The sequence below is a fragment of the Bos javanicus genome, chromosome 22 (assembly GCF_032452875.1).
Source record: "Bos javanicus breed banteng chromosome 22, ARS-OSU_banteng_1.0, whole genome shotgun sequence".
NCBI lineage: Eukaryota > Metazoa > Chordata > Mammalia > Artiodactyla > Bovidae > Bos > Bos javanicus.
Genome location: NC_083889.1, coordinates 51,001,084 through 51,023,761, shown reverse-complemented (window position 1 = coordinate 51,023,761; position 22,678 = coordinate 51,001,084). Strand labels below are relative to the sequence as shown.

At 47.0% G+C, this 22,678-nt stretch overlaps 3 protein-coding genes across 7 annotated transcripts in view; 1 reads left to right on the top strand and 2 right to left on the bottom strand.

The window, feature by feature from the left end:
* The first annotated feature begins 437 nt into the window (after nt 1–437).
* Nucleotides 438–1,559, top strand: NDUFAF3 (NADH:ubiquinone oxidoreductase complex assembly factor 3). The gene is made up of 5 exons (XM_061397608.1): nt 438–521; nt 600–792; nt 951–1,017; nt 1,112–1,212; nt 1,292–1,559. The coding sequence occupies exons 1-5, from the start codon at nt 445–447 to the stop codon at nt 1,406–1,408; spliced, it is 555 nt and encodes a 184-aa protein (XP_061253592.1). The 5' UTR covers nt 438–444; the 3' UTR covers nt 1,409–1,559.
* Nucleotides 1,426–7,238, bottom strand: IMPDH2 (inosine monophosphate dehydrogenase 2). Of its 2 annotated transcripts, XM_061397582.1 has the most exons (15): nt 7,040–7,214; nt 6,554–6,602; nt 6,236–6,337; nt 6,043–6,117; nt 5,498–5,704; nt 4,920–5,007; nt 4,648–4,847; nt 4,478–4,568; nt 4,284–4,379; nt 3,961–4,032; nt 3,169–3,312; nt 2,939–3,083; nt 2,700–2,843; nt 2,535–2,618; nt 1,426–2,433 (listed from the first exon to the last, which is right to left on the bottom strand). In XM_061397582.1, exons 1-15 carry the CDS (start codon nt 7,135–7,137, stop codon nt 2,412–2,414), a joined length of 1,617 nt encoding a protein of 538 aa, XP_061253566.1. In that variant the 5' UTR covers nt 7,138–7,214; the 3' UTR covers nt 1,426–2,411. The 2 variants fall into 2 exon arrangements, with proteins under 2 accessions (XP_061253566.1, XP_061253567.1); XM_061397583.1 differs by lacking the exon at nt 3,961–4,032 and having other exon boundaries at nt 7,040–7,238.
* A 240-nt stretch (nt 7,239–7,478) lies between these two features.
* QRICH1 (glutamine rich 1) overlaps nt 7,479–22,678 on the bottom strand; it is a 42,269-nt gene continuing 27,069 nt past the window's right edge. For all 4 annotated transcript variants that reach the window (XM_061397567.1, XM_061397569.1, XM_061397568.1 and 1 more), the window contains 7 exons: nt 17,771–17,948; nt 17,029–17,183; nt 15,790–15,904; nt 10,764–10,872; nt 10,256–10,407; nt 9,835–9,925; nt 7,479–8,424 (listed from right to left, as the gene is read on the bottom strand). In XM_061397567.1, the coding sequence (XP_061253551.1) occupies nt 8,232–8,424; nt 9,835–9,925; nt 10,256–10,407; nt 10,764–10,872; nt 15,790–15,904; nt 17,029–17,183; nt 17,771–17,948 (993 nt within the window). In that variant the 3' untranslated portion in view covers nt 7,479–8,231. The remainder of the gene's footprint in view (nt 8,425–9,834; nt 9,926–10,255; nt 10,408–10,763; nt 10,873–15,789; nt 15,905–17,028; nt 17,184–17,770; nt 17,949–22,678) is intronic.

Sequence of the window (22,678 nt, the reverse complement as noted above, 5' to 3'; positions counted from 1 at the left end):
CGCCCCGCCCTCGGAACCCGAAGCTCTAAAGCCGAGATTAGAGGCTGGGGGTTGTGGGCGGGCGCCACGCCCAGGCCAGGTGTGCGCGACTCCAACAGGTGCTCGGCCGCCCTCCCCCGGCCCTGGGAGCTCGGCGTAATGGCTGAGAGCTGGGGGCCAGGCAGTGCCCTGCGGCCCGCCGCGCCTCCAGGTGTCCGGCTCCCCCAGGGCAGCCTGCGGGCACCCGGGGCGGGGAGGACGGCAGGTGCTGACACCGGAGCCGCGCTGGGGTACGCGGCCTCTCCTGGGACCGAGGGCCCTGGCCCGCTCCCTCCCTTCTCCCGCGCAGGGCCGGCCGAGCCGCGCGGCGTCCTCCGCGACGCTGGGGGCGCTGCAGCCGCGCTGGGCTGGGGGACGCCGCGACCCCGTTGACCCTGCGCTAGCCTCCCTGCGCGCCGGTCCGCCATGGCCGCAGCGTTTGTGCTTCGGAACCTGTACCGCGCGCGACCCGCGCTTCGCAGTCCGCCCTCGGAGCTGCCATGGTGAGCCCGGACGCGGTGTCCCTGACCACCCGCCCCACGGCCGGCCATTCCCGGCCCCCTGACAGTACCTCTCCGCAGGGCCCCGCGGCGGGGACATCGGCTCACGCCAGCGGATGACGAGCTGTATCAACGGACGCGCATCTCACTGCTGCAGCGCGAGTCCCCGCTCGCCATGTACATCGACAGCTACAGCAGCCGCGGCTTCGTGGTCAACGGGAATCGCGTGTTTGGACCCTGCGCGCTCCTCCCACAGTCGGTGGTGCAGTGGAACGTGAGCGCTTCCCTACAATGAGGAAACCGAGAGCCCGAGTCACGGGCCTGCCTGTCCCTAGCAAACCTGGCTTTTCTTTCATCCCGCTCTGGAGCAGGTACAGGGTCTCTGGGAAAACCTACGTGGGCTTATATTTAACTTGCCGCCTCCCCACACAGGTAGGTTCCTACCAGGACATCACCGAGGAAAGCTTCTCTCTCTTTTGGATGCTGGAGCCCCGGATAGGTATTGAAGGAGGGGAGGGCTGAAGTGCTGAGCCCCAGAAAGGCACCCTCTCGACCGAGCTGGTTGTAGACTAGCCGAGCCTATCCTTTCCTAGAGATTGTTGTGGTGGGCACTGGAGACCGGACTGAGCGGCTGCAGCCCCACGTGCTGCGAGCCATGAGGCAGAGGGGCATCGCGGTGGAGGTGCAGGATACAGTACGTCCGGGACTGGGGATCGTAGAGGGGGAGCCCAGGCCGAGCCCTGGCCCTGCTGACGCTAGCTTTCTCTTTGCAGCCCAATGCCTGTGCCACTTTCAACTTCCTCTGTCATGAAGGCCGAGTGACAGGAGCTGCTCTCATTCCCCCACCTGGAGGGACTGCACTCACATCTCAGGCCCAAGCTGCAGAATGAACAACCAGAACTTAACCCGACTTGTCCAGGAGGGCCTTGTCACCTTCTGCAGAATGCAGCGATGCCGAGCTTTTACTAGCCCCTCCCCTTTGGCACTGTAAGACTTGTTTTGCTTACCAGCAAATTAATAACTTAAGCTGCTTGTCTGATTGTCTACTAGCTGTGTTGCTGGCCAGGAGCTGTTGGCTCAATGGGTTCTTGGAGGGGGTTGTGAACGAACCAGGGGGTCATGGCTTGGCCTCTGAGAGGCCAGGGGGCAATACAGGCACCTGTTCCAAACTGTAGGTCTATCTATTTGCTCACATACAGATTTGAGGGGACCTCTGTGCTTCCTCCGTGATGTCCCTTAGAGACTTACATTAGAGAATACATGAAAAGTGAAAGTGTTAGTCACTTAGTCGTGTCCAACTCTTTGTGACCCCATGGACTGCAGCCCACCAGGCTCCTCTGTCTATGGAATTCTCCAGGCAAGAATACTGGAGCGGGTTGTCATTTCCTTCTCCAGGGGATCTTCCCCACCCAGGGATAGAACCTGGGTCTTCCACATTGCAGGCAGACTCTTTACCAACTAAGCCATCAGGGAAGGTTGAGAGAACATATGTGGGTCTAAACCTGGTCCCATGTGGCCAAACTTTGGGCTAGCAGGAGGTCCTGTGGATGCCAGTCCAAAGCCCCATGGACTTTTCCATGACCCTTTGTAAATACCCACAGTCAGATTCTCAGTGTGAGACCAAACTCTTGGGGGCTAGAGCTGATCTGAACTGCCTTTTGAGTTACCCTAGGAGGAGCTTTTGAATCTAGTTAGCAACCCCCACTTCCAGCTCCTTAGAGCATCCTTATCTCAAGGCCAGAGGCCTTCTGTGGAAGGACAGTATTGTGTGTTTGTGTGTCTGTGACAGCAGCAGCTGCAGAGCCCCACCTGCTTGTTGACCTCAAAGATCAGGCATCACTTTTTTTCAAACTTTTATTGAAAAATCGACGGGATGTGCTGTATAATTGCTTTTCAGAAAAGACGCTTCTCATACCTGTAGGCAGAAGAACCAGCTGTGAAATGAGGGCATGAGGATGGAGGCAGGGGAGAGACCTCTATCCCAAGGACAGAGGAGTAGACAGGGTTGCCACTTACGAATGGAGGCTGTGGACACCACCTTCCACCTGGGCTGAGGATGTTCTCTTCTCAAACTTGAGCTCCCCAGAATACATCATGGCTCTGAAGAGGGGCAGATGTCAGATGTGGACAGCTGGCCCTGGGCCAGCCCCGCTACCCAAGGTCCTAGCTCCCTAAGCTTACCGAACTTGGGTCAGACTCTTGGCACCAATATCCTGGCAGGAGTGCTGGATGCCAGCAATCAGGTAGGGAACAAACTTATGGATGGATCCTTTATCCTGAACAGCCCCAGACACCCCCTGGGCCACCTTGATTTTGTCTGCTTCACTGCAGGGAGAGCCAGGGAAACATGGGTAAAGTCAAAACACGGATGATGATGCTGGTGCAAGATTAGCAAGGGGTAACTGAACTGCCTGTCCCACCTGAAATATCGATTCTGGCTGCTGAGATGCTTGTCCATGGCATCGAGAGAACCCATACCACGGTACTTCTTTAGCCGAATTCCATCAGAGAAGAAGTACTCGCCAGGGGCCTCAGTGGTAGCAGCCAGGAGGGAGCCCATCATAACTATGGACAGAAGGAGTGCTGGGGGAAGACCCTGAATGGCATTAGCAAAGGAGTCCCACCAGGCTTCCTGAGTGTTGGGTCTCACCTGTGGAGGCTCCAAGGGCCAAAGCTTTGGCAATATGGCCCACATTTTGGATTCCTCCGTCAGCAATGACAGGAACACCAAAACGCCGCGCATATTCTGACACCTTGTAAACAGCTGTTGCTTGGGGCCGCCCGCAGGCCAGCACTGTTAAGACATGGAGGACGAATGGAGGGCTGGAGTTAGTGGGGACAGACAAGAGGCTCTGGTGCCACAAATCAGCATCCAGGAGCTCTCAGCTCCACCTGCACCAGCCTGGTTGAGAAAAGTCTTGCCTGGGATGGCTGCTGCCCCGTCTGCCTTAAATAATACAAATAGCTGTGATGGCCTCCACTCACCCTTGGCATGTGCGCGTGCATGTGTGCATGGCCCAGGGCAGCCTCAGGCACGTGCAGTCCGCAGCCGGGAAAGCCCCACCCAACTGGTATCAGATGGGGTAGGGGTCACCGTGCAGTTAGTACCCAGAGACCCACCCCTTGCTCCCTGCATGGTGGGCTGCTCAGGCAAGATCAGAGCAGTGGTTGTGTGGAAAGGGAAGCCCAGAGTTGGTCCTGAAGCTGTGCCTACTGCAGAAGATGTGGGCAGAGCAGGGCCTACCTGGAGAAGGGCCTGCCCTATAAACACCCAAGAAGAGGAGGGAGCTGTGTTCTTGAGCAGCTCCCAAAACCATGGTCTGTCATTCACTCTGCCTTGCCCACCCGTCAGCACCACAAACCCCGGGAGCTACAGCTACAGTCAACCAAGCAGCCGGGCAGTGGGCAGCTGGGCCGGGCCAGTGGGCCGGGCCGGACTTACTATAGCAGCCCGTGACAGTAGAAGGGCATTTGGGGCTGTGGGACTTTATGTCTGGAGGGATCTTGGGAGCCGCTAAATAAAACAAATAGACCAGAGTTTAGAGAGGGCACGGAGCAGGAGCGAGGAGGCCAGGCGGGGGAAGTGGCAGGTGAAGGACGAGAGCTTGTCTTGCTGTTACCCATCCAAGGGGCCTGTGTGGCCCTGGGGCTGCCCCTACTGTTGGACTCTGTAGCTCCCAAAAGAGCACTTGGCTCTGAGGCATGTGGGGCTAAGGGCCCTGCTAAAGCCTGGTCTTTGAGGCCCTTGCCAAAGCATTTTCTTACCTTCCTGAGTGATGCAGATGGAGCCACTGCCCATTCCCACCCGCAGGGCATCTACGCCAGCATCAATGAGGTTCTTGGCCTGAGCAGCCGTGACCACTATAGGGAGAAACAGGGAAAGGCTCATGTGAAGGTCTACATGGGACCTAGCTCCCCAACTCTCGCCCCACATACATCAGTGCCCCCTCTTATCTCACCATTCCCTCCAATGACTTGGATACTGGGGTATTTCTCTTTGATGTACTTGATCATGTTGATCTGGAAGATGGAGTTTCCTTGGGAAGAATCCTGGGACAGAAATGTAGCCCCAGTGAGACTGGTATGGCAGCTGCTCCTACCACCCCACCTTGCCTGGGCTGCAGCTCACCAAAACCACTACGTCCACACCGGCCTGGGACAGCAAGTCTAGCCGATACTTGTCATCCTCATGAGTGCCAATGGCTGCTCCACACAGCAGCTGCTTCTTGGCATCTTTGGAGGCCAGTGGGTAATCTCGGTTTTTCTTCAGGTCTGTCCGGGCAATGATGGCCACCAGCTCATCATTTTCATTTACAATGGGTAACTTTCCTGAGGGTAGGCAAGACATAAATCAGGACATTGGTCTTTGGTTCCTAAACCCTTCCTACCTCGAGGACTCACCCTTCTTGCTACGCTGCAGAATTTCATTTGCTTCTTTCAATGTGATGCCTGCAGGGGCTACCACCAAGTCTTCCCTCTTTGTCATGATCTATGAGAAAGGAGAGTTATGAGGAGGGACATTAAGAGATCAAGTCTCGCAACAGACCTTGCCCTAACTCAAGGGTGAGGCTCCAAACACCACCATGTTTAGACACCTGCATCCAGCCTACCCTCGTCAAGTAAACACAACAGTCTGTCTATTGGCAAGAGAAAGAGTTTAGTAGAAACGACACCAGGTACATGGAGCACATTACAGAGAAAGAGCCATACCAAAGCAATGACAAAGAAGAGGCTTAAGTTCGTCCTTGAACACTGGCCCCCTCTGGGAGTGGCAAAAAACTGGGGTATGCCTGCAAACATTTTGGCAGATTCAAAGCTTTTGGTGGAGAAGGGATGCAGGAGTCCTATTAAAGGGTCAGAAACTTGAGCATTCGTCCTTCCTGAACACTAGCGCCCTCAGAGATGCCACTTGGGCACCAGAATAGAAGCCTCTAATCTTTAGCCCTGGGCTGTCAGGCTTTGGATGTGCTATTACCCACCTCTCCCAAAAGCCGGTCATGCTCTTCCTCCTTGAGAAAATCAATGTCCCTTGAGGAGATGATGCCCACCAGGTGGCTTCCCATCCGGCCTGTGTCAGTGATGGGGATACCACAGAACCCATGCCGGGCCTTGGCTTCAAACACATCCCTCACGCGATCCCTGGGACTGAGGACCACAGGGTCTGTGATGAATCCCTGCTCATATTTCTGGAAAGGGTGGTAAAAAAAGGTACTTCTGAACCATTTTCATCCAGCTCTTGGTCTGAAGCCTGGGATCTGTGCCAACTCCCCCTTTGGCAGTGCCACAGGATCAAATCACAATCACACAAACACTTCAAACCCAGAGCTAGGAAACATGAGTGGACTGTAGGCACTGTCCACGTGGTCCTCTTCTGCAGCTGTAAGACACAAAGTCTCAGGCTCCTCCTCAGGAAATGAACCCCCACAGTGAGAAAAAAGTGAGCAGAATAGATCACCCATCCCCACCCCACTCCACCACCGTGAAATTCCCAGGAACTCATGATCATGATCCTCGCCGTTCTGACCTTCACTTTCCGAACTTCATTGGCCTGGAATTCTGGTGTACAATTGTGATGAATGAAGCCAATACCACCCGTAAGCTGCAGGATACACAGAAAGAAAACAGGGAAAAAGTGACCAAAAAACTGTATCATGATTGTATGCCTCTGGGAAAGACAGATGTGGCCCCTGCTTCTGCCCTCACACTGTAGTGCTCACCGCCATTGCTATGGCCATCCCAGCCTCTGTGACTGTGTCCATGGGTGAGGAAACCAGTGGGGTCTTCAGAGTGATCTTTTTAGTTAGAGCAGAGGTCAGGTCCTAAAGAAATAAAACAGACTAATGTGCAACAGCACTTCATATACCTCAAGGCAGTACCATGTTCCCCACAAAACAGGTGCTCTGTATGACCTGCATGCCAGTAAAACCCTTCCATAGGCATCCACCCCCAAACACAATCTACTGAGGTAGCCGAGAGGGGATAGCAGCACCTTATCCAACCCTGACACTCAGGATCCTGCTCCTGTCCATACTCACCACTTGGTCTGCAGTGAAGTCGATGTACCCGGGGAGAATGAGAAAGTCACTATGGGAGGGGAATTGGGAATAAGGGTTAGGCTTACGGCAGCCTGCGATGCCATCCTCACAGATCATCTCTGAAGGCGTTTGAGCAGAAAGGGCAATGATCTAAACCGAATATCACAAGCAAGGCAGAAGTAGAGAACAAGACAGAGATGGAGACCGGGGACCTTTTCTGCCACCAGCTGTCATCAGCACCCCTGGCCAACTGACAACTCCATGTGCCCAGAGAACGGAGTTCCTAGGCTGGAAATCCCGGGCGCTACCAAGATGCCTTCTCCATCCCGCCCGCTTCAGACCTGTCAAACCAAACCTCAGATACCAGTGGGGAATTTCTGGAACCCTCCCCCCACGCCCAACCTAAGCGGGCTCAGTGGAGGCCCCACCCGGCCTCCCTAGCACGCCGCCCCTCTCCTTGCCCAGGTGAGCCCGCGAGGCCCGCACTTGTAGGTGAGGCCGTCCCCGCAGTTGAACAGCTGCTGTGCCGTGAGCCCGTCGTCCGGCACGTAAGACGTGCCCCCGCTAATCAGGTAGTCGGCCATGGCTAGGCGGGGAAAAGCCGCGTGTCTCCGAGGACTGCACCGCAGAGGCCTCTGTCTTCTGGGCCGCGCGAATATAAACTCACCGATATCGTCACTGCGCCATGCGCGTCGCTTACGTCAGGACGCAGCACGCAAAGGCGGAGCCCATTGGCCTCTAGGGCGGGGCTGGCGGGGGGAGCGCATGCGCACAGTACGCCCTAACCGAGTCGCCGGGGAGTTCGAATGTTTCCCGTCGCAACCCCCTCCCGGAGGACCTTGCCCTGAGCAATTAACAGGCAAGGCTTGGCTTCCACTGTCCCGCCAGACTCTTCCCAAATAAAGAGGCGTTGTTCACTAGCATGTTGAAAAGACGTGCTTGTCATTCTTAATAAACAACTAGATTAAGAATACATAAGAGAAACAGAGTGGTATCTTTATATGATACACAAGTGTATGTTACAAGAATTCCATCAGGCACAGAAGCCTCAGGTTTAAGGCCTCAGTGTTAGGCCGGAGTAGGGGGGAAAAAAAGGCATGGTAAAGTTTTTACTTTAACATCTAAAATGTCACTTGTCATAAAGGAGGGTGTAATAGAAATTGTCTTTAATAAATCATAATTGAAGTTCCCCTCATTTTCCTTCCATTAAGATGCTAGGTTTGTGTCTGAGCATAAAGAAAGAAAAGACCGTGGCTCCCCCGTGGTCAGCGAAGTCTGCCAGTCAGAGAGGAAGCCAGCTGGGGAGATTCCCTGGAAGGTCCATCCATCATTAATTCCATCTTTCTGGAGGAAAGGAAGGGGCCACATTTCTCCTAACAGTCCAAGCCCTTTCCTCAAGCCCCACACACACACAAAAAAGTCAGCCAGCAACTTTGCAGGACATCTGGCTCTCAGGAAACCCTGAGCCCCTATGGGCTGAGGAGTCCCCACAGCAGGTTTATGAAGATGCACAAGGGGGCAAAGTTTCCTTTTACATTTGAAACAGAAGCAGTCTGAAAGGCTTCATAACTATACCAATAAAAAAGAAAAGAAAAAAAATGGAGGCCTCTTCTTTAGTGTGAAAGTCTGTCCGTTTTTTTCCTGGATGGTCTCCCATGCACCATGGCTGAGGGGTCTCTCAGTGCATGGTGCTGGCGCTGGCCACTGCAATGGCCTCCTGAATTTCTCGTATCACCAGGATCCGAGTCAGCATCTGCCCCATCTGCTCTCTGCTGATAGGCTGGACTGAGTACCAGATCGGGCTGTTGGGGGCCACCACCGGCTCGGGCGTCAGGTAAAAGGTGTCATTCCGGCCTTTCACACTCTGGGGGCTGGAGAATATATGGGTAAAAAGCTGGGTAAAAGTGTCATAATCTCAACCTTCCCACCTTGAACCTCCTGGACAGATGCTATCTACAAAAGATGGGAAGTTCTGGAAAGAATGGTGGCATAACTCCTAAGCTCCACGCAGCCAGGGCACACTACCTCTAAGATGTCCTTACTTTCTGCTCCCCACCTCGCACGCTGAGTCTTCTGATGAGGCCTCCCCTGGCTCAGCTACTTGAGTCCAGCCATATCTGACGCTGAACCAGTTTCACCACCTATCTCCAAGTCTTTGCTTATGCTGTTTCCTCTACCCCATCCATTCATTTCTCAACTTTATCTATCTGACTTCTCAGCTTGCTGTGATGCTGTGGCCTCTACCTGGACTCACACCCACCCCCAATGTTGTGCTGTAGCATATGCCATCCTCTAACAGTTATTCATCCACTGATTCAAAGTTTATCAAGGGCTACTGTGTGCCAGGCCTGCACTAGGTGCTGATGTTAAAAGAAGTGAATAAGACCGAAGAGTTCCCATATAATGAAGTGTAGTTACAGGTAAGAGGGGAGACAGACAGCAATCAAAACAGTTACATAAAGACAAAATAACAAGCAGTGGTAAGGGCTACAGAAGAAACAGCCAGAGGGAACAGGTAGGCAATCTGGAAATACTTCTCTAATAAAGTTCTTTTAGGAAGAACGGATAGGATGAATAGGAGCTAACTGACCAAACGTTGGGGGTGGCATGGTAAGCCCAACAGGGAAAAATTCTGTGCACAGGTCTTGAGGAAGGGAGAGTAAGATACCCTTCAGTAGAGAAAAGCAGTGTGACTAGAGAGCCAAGAGCTATGAGGACAAGAGGTTAGCAAGGGAGCGTGCATGAAAGGCCCTGTGGTAATTAGGGCAGTAATTAGGATTACTGTCTTTCTTTGTAGAATAAAAGGAAATCACTGAAGGTTTTCATCTAAGTAACACAGTAAGACCTACCATGTTGAAAGATCTGCTGGCAGTGTTGTGAGGATGATATGCCCAACTGCAGAAGCAAGAAAGAGCAAAAGCCAGGAAGAGGATCTCCCCTAGACCTATGGTGTAGTGACCAAAGGTCAAGACCAGGAAAACAGGGCTATATGTTCACTATGTGACAGAGGCAGCCTCTCTGTACCTTCCCCCCTTCACCTTCACCCCCTCTCCACTAAAGTGGACCAGCAGGGAGCAGCCCTGGGCACATGCTTTGGGAAAACCAGTAAGTGTGCTTCTATATTTAGCCTTTTGAAATCTGCTGTTACTTAGCCTGGGAACTGAGAATGCTTCTGTGAGCACGTGTGTGCACACACACCCACACGCAGATACACACATGCACACACACACAGGCGTGCACATACCCACACCCACACCCCCAGTCACACTCAGCTTCCTCACCATTTAAAGAGGTAGAAATCGTAGAGCTTGATTGGGCATCTCAGTGGGTTCTCTGGATTTTCCGTCTGCTCTGCATACATGTCATCTGTAACTATAAAACATACCCCCCACCACAGACAGGGCATCAGACTGCCTTTACTTAGGCTCAGATTAGGAACCTCAGGCTTTCAGCCATCCCAACTAGGAAATACCGGGAAGGAAAAGGGTATGAGGCATGGGCGGTGAATATGAAAGGAAAAGGCAGCTATCATTTCTGGGGCATCTCTGCTTCTAGAAGAGTTTGACGTCAGTGACTGGGGAGAAGGGAAGGGAGCATTCCTATCTGCAAATCCCCTAGTGACACTCGTCACTAGCCCCCCAGGCACGAGGGCTGGGCAGAACTAGTAGCACCTGTTTCTGCAACCCCTGCCTCCTTCCCTACCTTTCTGGCCAGTCTGGTGTATCCCAAGTGCCTTCAGGTACCGAATACTCGTGCTTTTATCCTTGGGATTAGAGGGGTTCTTCTTTGTCTGTCGTAAGACCTTGGAGAAGGCCAGCTTCATGTGCTGGTCCACTGTCTTCAACAGGAAGTATCTGCACCACAAGCGAAAGCAAGGCAAAGGGAGGGGTGCCAGGAGGAGACCATGACTTACCCTCCGCCATCGGTGCTTCAGAGGAGCTGCTGCCCACATTCCCACAATCTGGGCAGGCCCACACCCAAATACACTCTCCAGTGGAGGAGTCTCATAAGGACTGATGGTAGGGACCTGGCAAGGCTGTCTGCCTTACTGGTCACCACACAAAATGTAGCCAAGTGGGGTGGAGGGCTTCACTAGCCCAAAGGCTCTCAAGCATGTCAAAGGATCTCAGAAGTCCATCTGGATAGTTTCTACCCTCTTCACTGGGCAGATGCTAGCACTGGCTAAGCATGGAGCCTCTGGAACACTTACTTGGTGTTAAAGAACATGAGGGTGGTCAGCAAGGTGGAAGGGGAGTGAGCCCCGAGCTGCTTGCACTCCCACAGCATCTCCTCAGTCACGTGGCTGGGCAGGACATAGCCTAGGAGGAACAGAGTACTGCTACAACAAGAGGATGGCAGGATGGGAGGCATGAGGCACAGCGAGCACCACAAGGGAGTACAAGTTTAACTGGAGAAGTCTTCCTGAGATATAGCAGAATCATCTGGAAAGCTTGTTAAAACACAAACAGCTGAGTCCCAACCCAAGTTTCTGGGGGAGGACCCAAAAATGTGTGTTTTCAACAAGTTCCTAACACCACACTTTGAGAACCCCGGCCCTCCATTATCGCTCTCACTGGATGTTAATTCTTCCTCTAATTCCAGGTTAATATCAGGTAAAAGGACATCCCTCAGAGAGCTGGCAAAGTATAAATCAACCTCTGCACATATGCAAACTTCTCTGAAAAGAGCATACAGAGCTTTCATCATAGCTTCCAAGGTGTCCAGACCAGGGCCCAAAGAACTGGTATACATGCCCCTGTTTGTCTTTGTTAAACCTCTATGTAATCCATTCTCATCCCCCTCTGGAAATAGAGGAGAATGATATTCAGATCCCTGATAGGTTTCCCCGACAGGGTAGGTTTTACTTTCATGAGCTAACTGAAAGCTGGACAGGGACAAAGGCAGTGGTTTGATCAAGGGCTCTGGACACGCAGGTCTATACCAAAGATGACACAGGTTGATCACCAAGCCCCCTTCATGTGTTCATAAAACAGTCAATGTCCAAGTGTGTGTGTACCAGGCACTGAGAACATGGTGAAACAGCAGCAAACACCAGCATTCTCCTACAGGAGTTTCAGGATTCTCCAGGCAGGCACCAAGGGTGGCTGTTTCTAGAAGCAGGGGAAAACATGTTCTGCCCAATACATTCCTTTTCTCTGGTCTTGACAAAGCTGGCCCTCTGATTTCATTAGTACTCTTCCACCTCTTTAGGGCTCGTCTGCCTCTACTCTTCTATTCTGTGGCCCAATAGCAATAAGATAAACTTCCTCGCGGCTGCTGTTTAGTTGTGAAGTTGTGTCCGACTCTGCGACCCCAACAACTGTAGCCCGCCAGGTTCCTCTGTCCATGGGATCTCCCAGGCAAGAATACTGGAGAGGATTCCCATCTCCTTCTCCAGGGGATCTCCCTTAGTCTCAGACAAATCTTAAGCAGGATGAGTGACAGAAGATGCTCTCCTTGGGGAAGGCTAGCCCTAGGAATGGTCCAGGCATACATTTAGGATTGCTCTATTTTCTCTGGGTTCTCTCTGCCACCTTGTCACTTCCCTACCTTTAATCACTTCTGAACAGCACAACTTAAAGTGAACTTCAGTATCTGAAAATCAGAACTCCTAGCGTGGGTGACAGGAGTTACAGATAGAAACAACATATAAAAGCCTCATAGTTCTGAATCTGAACTGTAAAGTATCAAAATGTTCTATTTTATATTTATTTTTGTAGTTCTGCCTAGAAACTATGACCAACCCAAGAAGCAACGAGCACCCCTACCACCCAGATGGTGGTAATGAAATACCATTTAACACTGAAAGGAACCAGCCTCCATGGAGAGCTGACTGATTCCACACTGGGAGACAGAAAATGGCCAAGATAAGCCTGGAACATTTTTGGTGAACCAGAAATCAAGGAAGTAGGGTCATGTCAAATAGACTTAAGAGCCAATTTAAACAGGCTCCAAATGGCCAGACAGAACAATTTGTACACCATTAAAGATACCAAGTGCAATGAATTGAATCATTAAATATGTTTAAATTAACTTGCTCACAATGATTCTTTAAACAAAGAAATCCCAGCTGAAGGAAGCTGGTAAACCAACTCATTACTGTCAAAACTGCTAAACAAAGGAGAAGGAATAAGCCCTCATCCTGCTTCTTCTATATAATCTCTACTGCTAGGAAATCAAAGAGCTGATGAGGGAAATTTTCTCTTTGTATTTCAGCTAATAAGGAAGTAATAACATTAGAATACCAATGCTTGCAACTCCTAATGAACCAATGGATCCAGACATCATGGGCACCCACCTAGGATGTAACCCTGCCAAGAAGAAACACACAGAAAAACCAAAACCTGATTTATCAAGTCTTTATATGCAACTACCAATAAACTGTAAATACAGGGGACAGAAGAAAATGTTAAATTACAGCATGGAGATATTAATAGCAAAAATTAGACTGTAATAATTTAAAAGCCTCATTTCTTCCATAAATAAACTGCAAGAAAAGTTAAGTTTATTTTTGAATTTAATTAAAAGTTATTAAATTAGGATTAAAACTAAACATTAAAAGGTATCTATGCAATTTCAATGTGTGGACCTTATTTGCACCTTGACTCAAACAAAGAAAAGTGACATTTATGGGACAATTGGAAATGTGAAAACGGGCAGATTTTGATGACACTGTGGACTATTCTTTTTCTAAAAAAGTAAAATAATGGCACTGTGGTACATCAATTATGCTAAAATATTTATGGATAAAGTGTCTGGGATTTACTTCAAAATAATATGGGAGGGAGAAACAGATAATGTATAAATGGAACAAGATTTGCCATGGGTATATGGGAATGTCATTATTCTGTTCTGCTTATTTTTATATGTGCTTGAAATTTCCTTAACAAAACTTTTAAAAAAGCGTATTTTATACAGCCACACTTGGTCTGAAAATCTGCAAATCATGTATAGAAATTCACTTACTCAGGTGTCTGTTCTAATGATATCTGCTTAGAGAGGCTTCCTTCCTAACGCCCTTAACACTTTCCATTCTCTGTGCTTTGTCCTTTGAAGTACTTAATTATCATAAATTAACTTGATTATTTATACAGTCTCCCCATATTAGACTGCAAGCTTCATTTTTTCACTACTGAATTGTATAATCTACACTTGGAACTGCCTGGCACATAGTAGACACTCAAAAGACATTTGTTTAAATGATCCTTTTTTTTTTTTTTTTTACCAGTTAAGCAGTAATTATGATGACAGATGATAACTAGATTACATCGTTTCACAGTATGACCAACCGTATCAAGTCTGTTGTACACCTGAAACTACTACGTCAATTTTATCTCATTTTTAAAACTTAATCAGTATACATTTTATTAAATGCCAGAGCCAGGCTTAAAACTCAGATATTTGTGTGGACCTAAGTTTTTACATCATCTGGGTAAATAAGAAGAAGCATGACTGGTGCTTCCTAAGGTAACATAATGTTTGGGAATTCAGCCATTCTAACAGGTATATAATGATATATCACTGTATCTATGTATGTATGCACATATGTATCAATATTTATGCCAGCCGCTTGCTGAATCTCAGTTCCCCAACCAGAGACTGAACCCAGGCCACAGCAGTGAAAACATCGAAATCTAACCATTAGGCCACCAGGGAAGTCCCATCACTGTTGTGTTTAAATTTGCAACTGACTGATGATATATGATAAGTATCTTTTCAGATACTTATCTGCCACCTTCTTTGGTGAATCATGTGTTCAGATCCTTTACCTATTTTTTAATAGGTAAAGGTTCTTTCTTTGTTTTGTTATTATTGACTGTTTGACATTTGGGTCTATGATTCTTTTCTTTTTTTTTATGTGGTTGTCCAGCTGTTCCAGTAGTGTTAGTTGAAAAGACCATCCTGGGAATTTCCTGGAGGTTCAGTGGTTAGTATTCGACACTTTCACTACAAGGCCCGGGGTTGAATCCCTGGTCAGGGAACTAAGATCCCATGAGCTGCAAAATAAAGCCAAAAAACAGAGAAAAAGAAAAAAGGACTATCCTTTCTCCATTTAACTGCCTTTGCCCCTTAGTCAAAGATAAATTGATTACACTCATGTGGCTTTATTTCTGGACTCTGTATTCTGTCCCATGGATCTGTCTATTGTTTCACCAAAGACCTGCACACAATGTTTACAGCTGCTTTATTTTAACTGCCAAAACACTGAAGCAACCAAAATGCCCTTTAATTGGTGAACAGAAAAACAAACTGTGGCACATTCATACAATGGGATACTATTCAGCAATAAAAAGAAACGAGCTATCAAGCCATGAAAAGACATGCAGGAACATTAAATGTATATTGCTAAGTGAAATACTGAAGTATTACTTAATACTGAAGTATTCTAACTATGTGACATTCTGAACAAGGCAAAACTATGGAGACAGTAAAACAGATCAGAGGTTGCCAGGGATTCAGGGGGATAAAGGGAGGGACGAATTAAGTGGAACCCTGGGGATTTGAGAGCAGCAAAACTTGTATGTGATACTGAATTGTAGGTACATGTCATTATACACTGTCAAAATCCACAGAATATACAACAGAAGGGTGTGAACTCTAATGTGAACTACAGACTTTAGTTAACAATAAGGTATCAAATGTTGGCTCCTCGATGTTAACAAATATATAATACAAGATACTAATAACAGGGGACACTCGGTGTGATGGAATATATGGGATGCCTTGTATATTCCACTCAGTTTTCCTGTAAACCTAAAACTGCTCTTAAATATATTATTAAAAAAAATTATAATAAACAGCTCAAACATTCTCCTGTGAAACTCATGTTCTTTCCAACACAATATGATGCCTAGGTTATTCATGGGTAAAGCAAAAATTATATTCTATATATGCAGAAAAAGCCCTATATGTAATATAATTAATCTACAGATGAAATAGTTCATAATTTCTAACTTTTGCAAGGATTCTAATTTTAATCAATAAATTTAAATAGAAAAAAATGGAGTAACCACTCCACAGTCCGCATGCCCCTGTGTCCTTGCCACACCACACCAGCCAGGTTCCCTGGTGAGCCATGCCCCTCCGTACTGGGCCAAGCAGCACAGAGACCAACGCTGGGGCCTGCAATGTACAGCCCCCTCACCCACATGCTATTATCACAGCAAGCCACACAAGCAGCTCATCTTTTTTAAACCCAGGTTCAAAAGACATCCAAGGACTAGGAAGATTCTTACCAAGTGGAGTGACTCGGGGCTGAACGTCCTTCAGAACTTCATGCAGCCACTCCGTAAATCGAACATAATAAAGATCGGAGAAAATGTCATCAACCCGTCCATTCTCAAAAAGATACTAAAAGGAAAATAATCAATAAAAGCTGTTGGTAGACTCTTAACAAGATGCTGAGGGAAGCAAATAATTTTCGAGCAGTACCCTCACATGTCCCTACCCATTCGTCCCCCATTAACAAACCAGCACACTGAGTCAAAACCGCCCAGTGCACAGTACTTCCACAGCATACTTCAGGATGGGAACTAACTCTCACAACACTCTTGAAAGTTGGCCAATGGAGCAGATTTCGTGAATGCTACTTCACCCAAGCAAGGCACTGTCTTATGGTAGCAAAAAAACATGATGCAGGCTCCAGGGCCAGTCTCTTACTAGCTATGGTTAAGTTATGTAACTCACGTGAGTCTTGTAACTTTGGGGGCTCAGTTTCCTTGTTTGTAAATGGAGAGGACTATGCCTGCCTTGCATGAGTAAGAGAGCATGGAATGAGACAAAGCATATACCGTAATTCACCCAGTGCTCCCAGTGACTGCTAAGAAAGAGTAACAAAATGGGAGATGGGTTTTTCTCAGGCCTCAGCAACAGGGTGAGTCCCAGTCAGCAAGTGTTCTTCCATTACACCGTGGGCTTCTCTACAATAGCATTCAAACACTAGGAAATCCCCATCTGGTCTCTGACACTGCTGGTCCTAAAATGAATCTCCCTGTTCATCTTCATCTTAGATATCTTGAAAACCTAACTACAGTTGTATAGTCTAGCTAGACTCTTTCAAATAATTATTTTGCATTAATGCAGGAAACAATGAGAAAATGAACTATATGTCAGCACCAGACTGTTCTGGGAGAATTGCTTTCCTGCAAACTAGATGTTTAACAAAAAGTGTTACATAAATGTTTCATGATTTTTAAAAAAAAGTCTCTAATGTAATATATCATATTTTAACAAACATTTCTCCAGATTGAGGGATTATTTTATTATCTGATTTTCTAAAGTGAACATGTAGATCTTTTCCAATCTAAAAAAAAAATACATTTAAAAACATTTCCAATTTTTAAAAAATGTACATTTAAAACCTCATTATATAGTTGGAAGAGAGTATCTTTATTGTTACCACTTCTAATTTGACTACACAGCAAATACCCAATGGGAACACAAGGCAAACAGGTTCCTATGAAGCTGTTTCCTACCTTTTGAATACACAGGAAAATATAGTACAGCACATCTGGGTCATAGGGTTCACCTTCTCCATTTCGAGCTTCCCGTGTCATCAGACAGAGCCCATAATTCAACTCAGCCACAGCAGAAGAGATGAGATCTTCCTGGAATCGTAGCAACTGACGCCCTACAACATAAGTCCCAAAGGTCAGTGAGGGTCCTGGCAACAGCCATTTCTTTATTGGCTTCTTATATCCCTGGAAGGAGGTTACAGAGCAGATACCACCCATCAAGGCACTGGGGTGAAAACAATCACTTGTATCTGTGATCAAAACTAGCCTACAAAGACAATAATCCTGTTTGCCCTATTACCAAAAGGGTTCCCTTCCCATCTCACATATCCCCCAATGATTAGAGCCAAGAAATGAAAGCAAAAACACAAAACCCACCCTCTGTAATATGAGAAAGTATATGAGGATAATGCTAAGTAAGAAGGGCCCTAAGAACACTCACTAGTTCTTGTCTCCTCCCAGAAGTCTCTGCCCCAGAAATACATATGTACAAAAATGCCTGATCTTGGGCACACCCCACAAATCCTGCTTGTTTATAGTAGGTCCAGCCTGCCTCTTGTCTTGGATTCAGCACACTAATTCAGATGGAGCGCCCAAGTGCCCAGAGCCAAGGGATACACTTTCCTGCCATCCGTCTTCCTGCTGCTTCAGTGCCACTGCATTTCACACACAGTCCAACCCCCCTGCCCTCCCGAACACTTACTCCCAATGGGTGCCAGTCTGTTCTGAGCATCCTTCTCAAGCTCAGCATTCTTGGTCTGCGCCCAGTTTTTCCACACCTCAAGCCCTTCTTCTGGCTTCAAAGAATTTGGAAGCAGAAGTTCTGGTGAAGGCTGTGGCTGTGACTGTGGTTCAACTTCAGCAACCTGGACAGTCTGAGCCTATGAGAGAGAAATCATCAAAACGTGTCAATAGGTCATTTGACAAAACTGCCAGAAAAATGCTCTAACTCTTTTAACTAAAAAGCTGCACTTCTGCTTGCTGTCCTAAACTTTGGAGTCCTGTTCTTTATTTCAGAGACAGCAATGGCTAGTGCAAAGCTTCTTAATCTTAACTGTACTTTTGAATCTCTTATTTTAAAACACCAATACCTGAGCTCCACCTCAGAATCTCTTTTTAAAGAGGTATCAGACAAATCTTCCCATGTAAAAAGGCAATTCTAATCTTTGGTCATTGCCCAGAGCTACTGGCACAAAGCACTGCTCATCAACTACAATGTGCAAATAAATTTTATTAAAACGTGGATTCTGATTAGGAAGATCTCACGTGGGACCTGAGATTCTGCATTTCTAAGAAACCCCCAAGGAAGGGAGCTGGTCTTCAGACTACACTTTCAGTACCAAGTGTCCAGACTGTTAAACTTAGTTGCACCTTAAAATCATCTGGGCTGCTTTTAAAAAATATCCATGCCTGGGCCTTGTCCCTAGGGATCCTGATTTAATTGGTCTAAGGTGGTGGCCTGCCATCGGTATTTTTAAAAGCTCTCTGGGTTATTCTAATGTCCAGTCCTGGTTGAGAATCATCATGTTCCTTCTCAATAATACTGCTTTGGCTCATAAGGACATTTTCTGAAGACAGGAAGCACTGTCTGAGCTTCCCACCTCCAAATCAAGAACAGTCCCATCCTCAATGGTCTGAGAGCCAAACTGTGCAGACAAAAGGACAGAGAATGTCCATGACCCTCAATCACAGTCCCCATCAGGCAGGATAGACACCAACACAGATACAAAGCACAGGTTCTTGGGTCTCACAAACCTGTCTACATTGTAAAACAAATTCCCTTGAACAATTTTCTATGCCAGGGCCTACCTAAAGGGCTGAAAAATGCCAAATCATTCAACTTGAAGGCTAAACAATGAATATATGACACATACATTTGCTTATCAATCAATAAAAATAAAAACTGTCCTACTAGCTTTGATATAAGATACATTATTAAACAAGGAGATAAACAAGGAGATAAACAAATACCAGTGCCAGACTCTTAAATGTCTGTTGACCCTGGAGCTCCCCTCCAGACACACTTCTCAGTTCAACCACCATTCTTCTTGGTGAGTCTCCAAAACTTGCCCAGTTAGGATCTCCATGTTTGTGGAAATGATTGCTAACTACGTGCCTCTAAGCTAGACCATGCCTTAATATACTCAATGGGTACTGTGTATCTCGGACTGAACATCCCAAAGCCACCTCAAACTACTATCTAGGGAGAGAATTCATCACTTTGCCCACCCAGAAGTATTCTCCTCAGACTTTCCTCCCTGTTGCTCAATGGCAACACCATCTACCCAAGTAAGAAATCTAGGAGTCTGACAGGGTTAGTAGGTGAGAGCAGTGCTTCTCTACTGTCTTAGCAGCCAGGTTCTCTTCACAGTGTGCCTCCACTCACTACATGTAACACTCCCAACCACCTTGACAACCAGAATTCTTCCACACACATTCAAATGTCTATCAGTGGGTAGGGGAAACACAAGTTTCATCCAGGTTAAAAACTACTGATACAAGTGCACCCCTGGTGTAGAGTTTTTCCTATTTAAAATGGAGCCCTTAAAGAGTTGGGAAGTGACATAATCCTACATTTTAAAAATATTATTCTTGATCTATAGAAAATGGAATAGTGGAAGTAGGTGCTGGTGGCCAAGACCAGGATGGTGGCAGTGAAATGATTTAAGAGATTCTGAGAAGTTTGGTGGCAGAACTAATGTGGCTTGTTGATGAACTGACTCTGAGGAGGAAGGGAACGCAGACTCAAGGACTCTGGCTTACATAACTAGGTAGATGATGGTATCATTTTCTGAGACGAATAGTTTTTGATAGTGGTAGAGGAGATGCTGACGAAGAGCTGAGATATCTTTACCAAACGCAGGTAAATAATAAGTGGGCTGCTGAAAGTATAGTAAGGGTCTGAAGGGGAAAGGCACAGTCTAGAGATAAAGAGCTATGCGTCACTGCAGTACATGGACTGCACATAGGTTAAGACATGGGCTCAGGAGCCCACCTATCCAAGGCTGAATGTCAACTCTGCCACTTGCTAAAAGGTGACTTTAATCTCTGTACCTCAGTTTCTTCATTTGTAAAATGGAGATAGTAGTACATACCTCTTAAGGTTGGTGTGAGAATTAAAAGAGTTATTACATGTAACGCTATGGACAGTGCCTGGCAGAAGGTGTCAGGGATTATTACCTTCTGCAGCAGTCATCTAGAGGATTCTGAAAATCATGGCAATGGACAGAAATCCCCTAGGGGAGAAAAGAGCATTAGTACTGAGCTCTGAGAAATACCAACGTGTATGGTTCAGACAGAGGAGATAGAGACTTCAGCAAAGTCTCCTGAGAAGGACAAATAACCAGTAGGGTGGGAGGAAATAACACAGAAGTCCAGAGGAGAGTTTCAAGAAGGCAGGCTTGGTCTGCTCTATTGTGTGTTGCTGTTAATGAGATAAAAACAGACATGCCTGCTGGATCTGGCCATGGGGAGGCAGGTCAACGATGACCTTGACAAGAGCAGACTGGGTTGGTCATGAGCTGGAAGAGGAAACTGGTCAGCGAGTAGAGACAGCCTGTGCAGATAATGCTTGTGAAAACTCTGGGAATAAAGCAAAGTGGAGAAACAGGGGAACAGATGGAGGTGGGTGTGAGGTCAAGGGAGGGAGGTTTTGTCACAAATCTGGTTTTAAAGACAAGTTATAAAAAACCTTTCAAAAGGGGTATGTCAGGTGAAGGAACACATCAGCTCTCCCTAGGGTTCAACTCACATCACAGCACAATTATCTTCACATGGGCTATGAGGGCTCCAAAGGCAGAGGCTGTCTTATTCATCTCTGTTCCCCAAAACCTAGAACAGAGCCCAATAAGGGGAACAGAGGGATATCTGTGGTGTAAATGGGCAAGCTAATCTTTCCTGCATGATGGGCATTCTTCCCAATATTTCTTTTCCTGGCAATAATCTTTGACATATGTCCCTATAAAGGGACATGTGTGTCTCCTTTGCTAAAGGAGATACAGCCTCTGAAGAACATGAAGAGCACAGGCTTACTAAAATGGACTCTAGAATAAGATTTTCCAGTTGAAGGGCCCAGATGTGCAAATTACTAGTAGAGCCCGTTGAGCAACAAAAGAGCCCTGAACTGCAAACTGGATCATCAGGCCCAGGAGAGTGGAGGAGAGGCTGAAGTTCAGCACAGTGCACCATGACAAGTCTCTGGGTGGTCTCTCCTACACGCGAATCTATTCCACACACCACTATCTGATTCTTCTGAATACCATCACTCAGGCAGGATTCTGGAAATTTTCCCACCACAGACCATACCAACTCTTCACTTCAGGAAGACAGTCCCTTTGCCCCCTCCACTAACTCCTCTCCCACAGTTTTCCCTCCTCTCATGTTAACCTAGGCATACCCCTTGTGCCCACCCGTAGCTCTGCATTCATGCTGTGCCATTCTGTCAATCTAAGCTATAAACAAGAGATCAAATGCCAGTTTTTCCACAAAGATGCTCCTGTTTTAACCCAGAACGATTTCTGAATTCCCGCCTGACTTTTGTGTTAGTATACATTCACACTTGATTATGTTGCTCTATAAAGAGTTTATAAAGAAACAGAAACCATGAATTCTTACTTCCACCAGATTATCAGCCATCTGAAGCAATGACTCTGTCCTATTCTTCTCCTAGGCCTGACAGCTGGATTTTAACAGGTCCTTAATAAAGTCACCTAGGATTAATACACTGTTGCCTCTATGAAACCACTTGGCCAGATGTTGCTTATCCAATCATTTACTGCTTGAGTTTCTGAGTGTGGTCCCTGGTCTGACAGTGCTTTGTTGGTGCCAGCTCCCTCACATGCACTCCCAGAGCACCTGTGCTGAGGCACATTGCCTTCAGCAGTCTCATGAGACCAGAGGCTCTACATCTAGTCTAAATGTCTGCTAGACAAGGGACCAGAAACTTTACTAATAGTCTTAACAGGCGGACCTATGACAGCCTCAAGAAGACTAACAATTAGCAAAAAGAGCCAAGCAATTTTAAAATTAAAATTTCGACAGGTCTATTTTAGCAACTTATCTATAAATCTAAAATCATTTCAAAAGAAAAAGTTAAAAAACTTAGCTCAACATAGATGCCATGACAGAAAACTCATTAACCATGACCTATCTTAGTATTTTTAAGAAACATAAAAATATCGTTGGAAAGTCCCACTTGTAAAGGTTGCTTATTTAAGAGTCCCAAAGATAATCACTTTTTTCTTTTTTTCGGCCATGCTACAAGGCTAGAGGATTTCAGTCGTCTGACCAGAGATCGAACCCATGCCATTTGCAGTGGGAGCACAGAGTCCTAACCACTGGACTACCAGAGAATTCCCCAAAGATAATCACTTTTAACAGGCCCACCAGGAAATCTTTTAGATCTCCTACTTCACCTATACTGTGTCCAGTGTAGTCCATCTTTAGATGACAACTAAAGAAGGAACAATTTAACAGCTTCTCCACTGTAATGAATTTACAGCCTGTATGTTCAACTACAGAAGTTCCACTAGATCTGTTCATTTGCGATGCAGAAAGCAGCTTCTGGGACAAAAATAACACTTGGGGTGACCCGTTAGTCTCAACCTAAAAC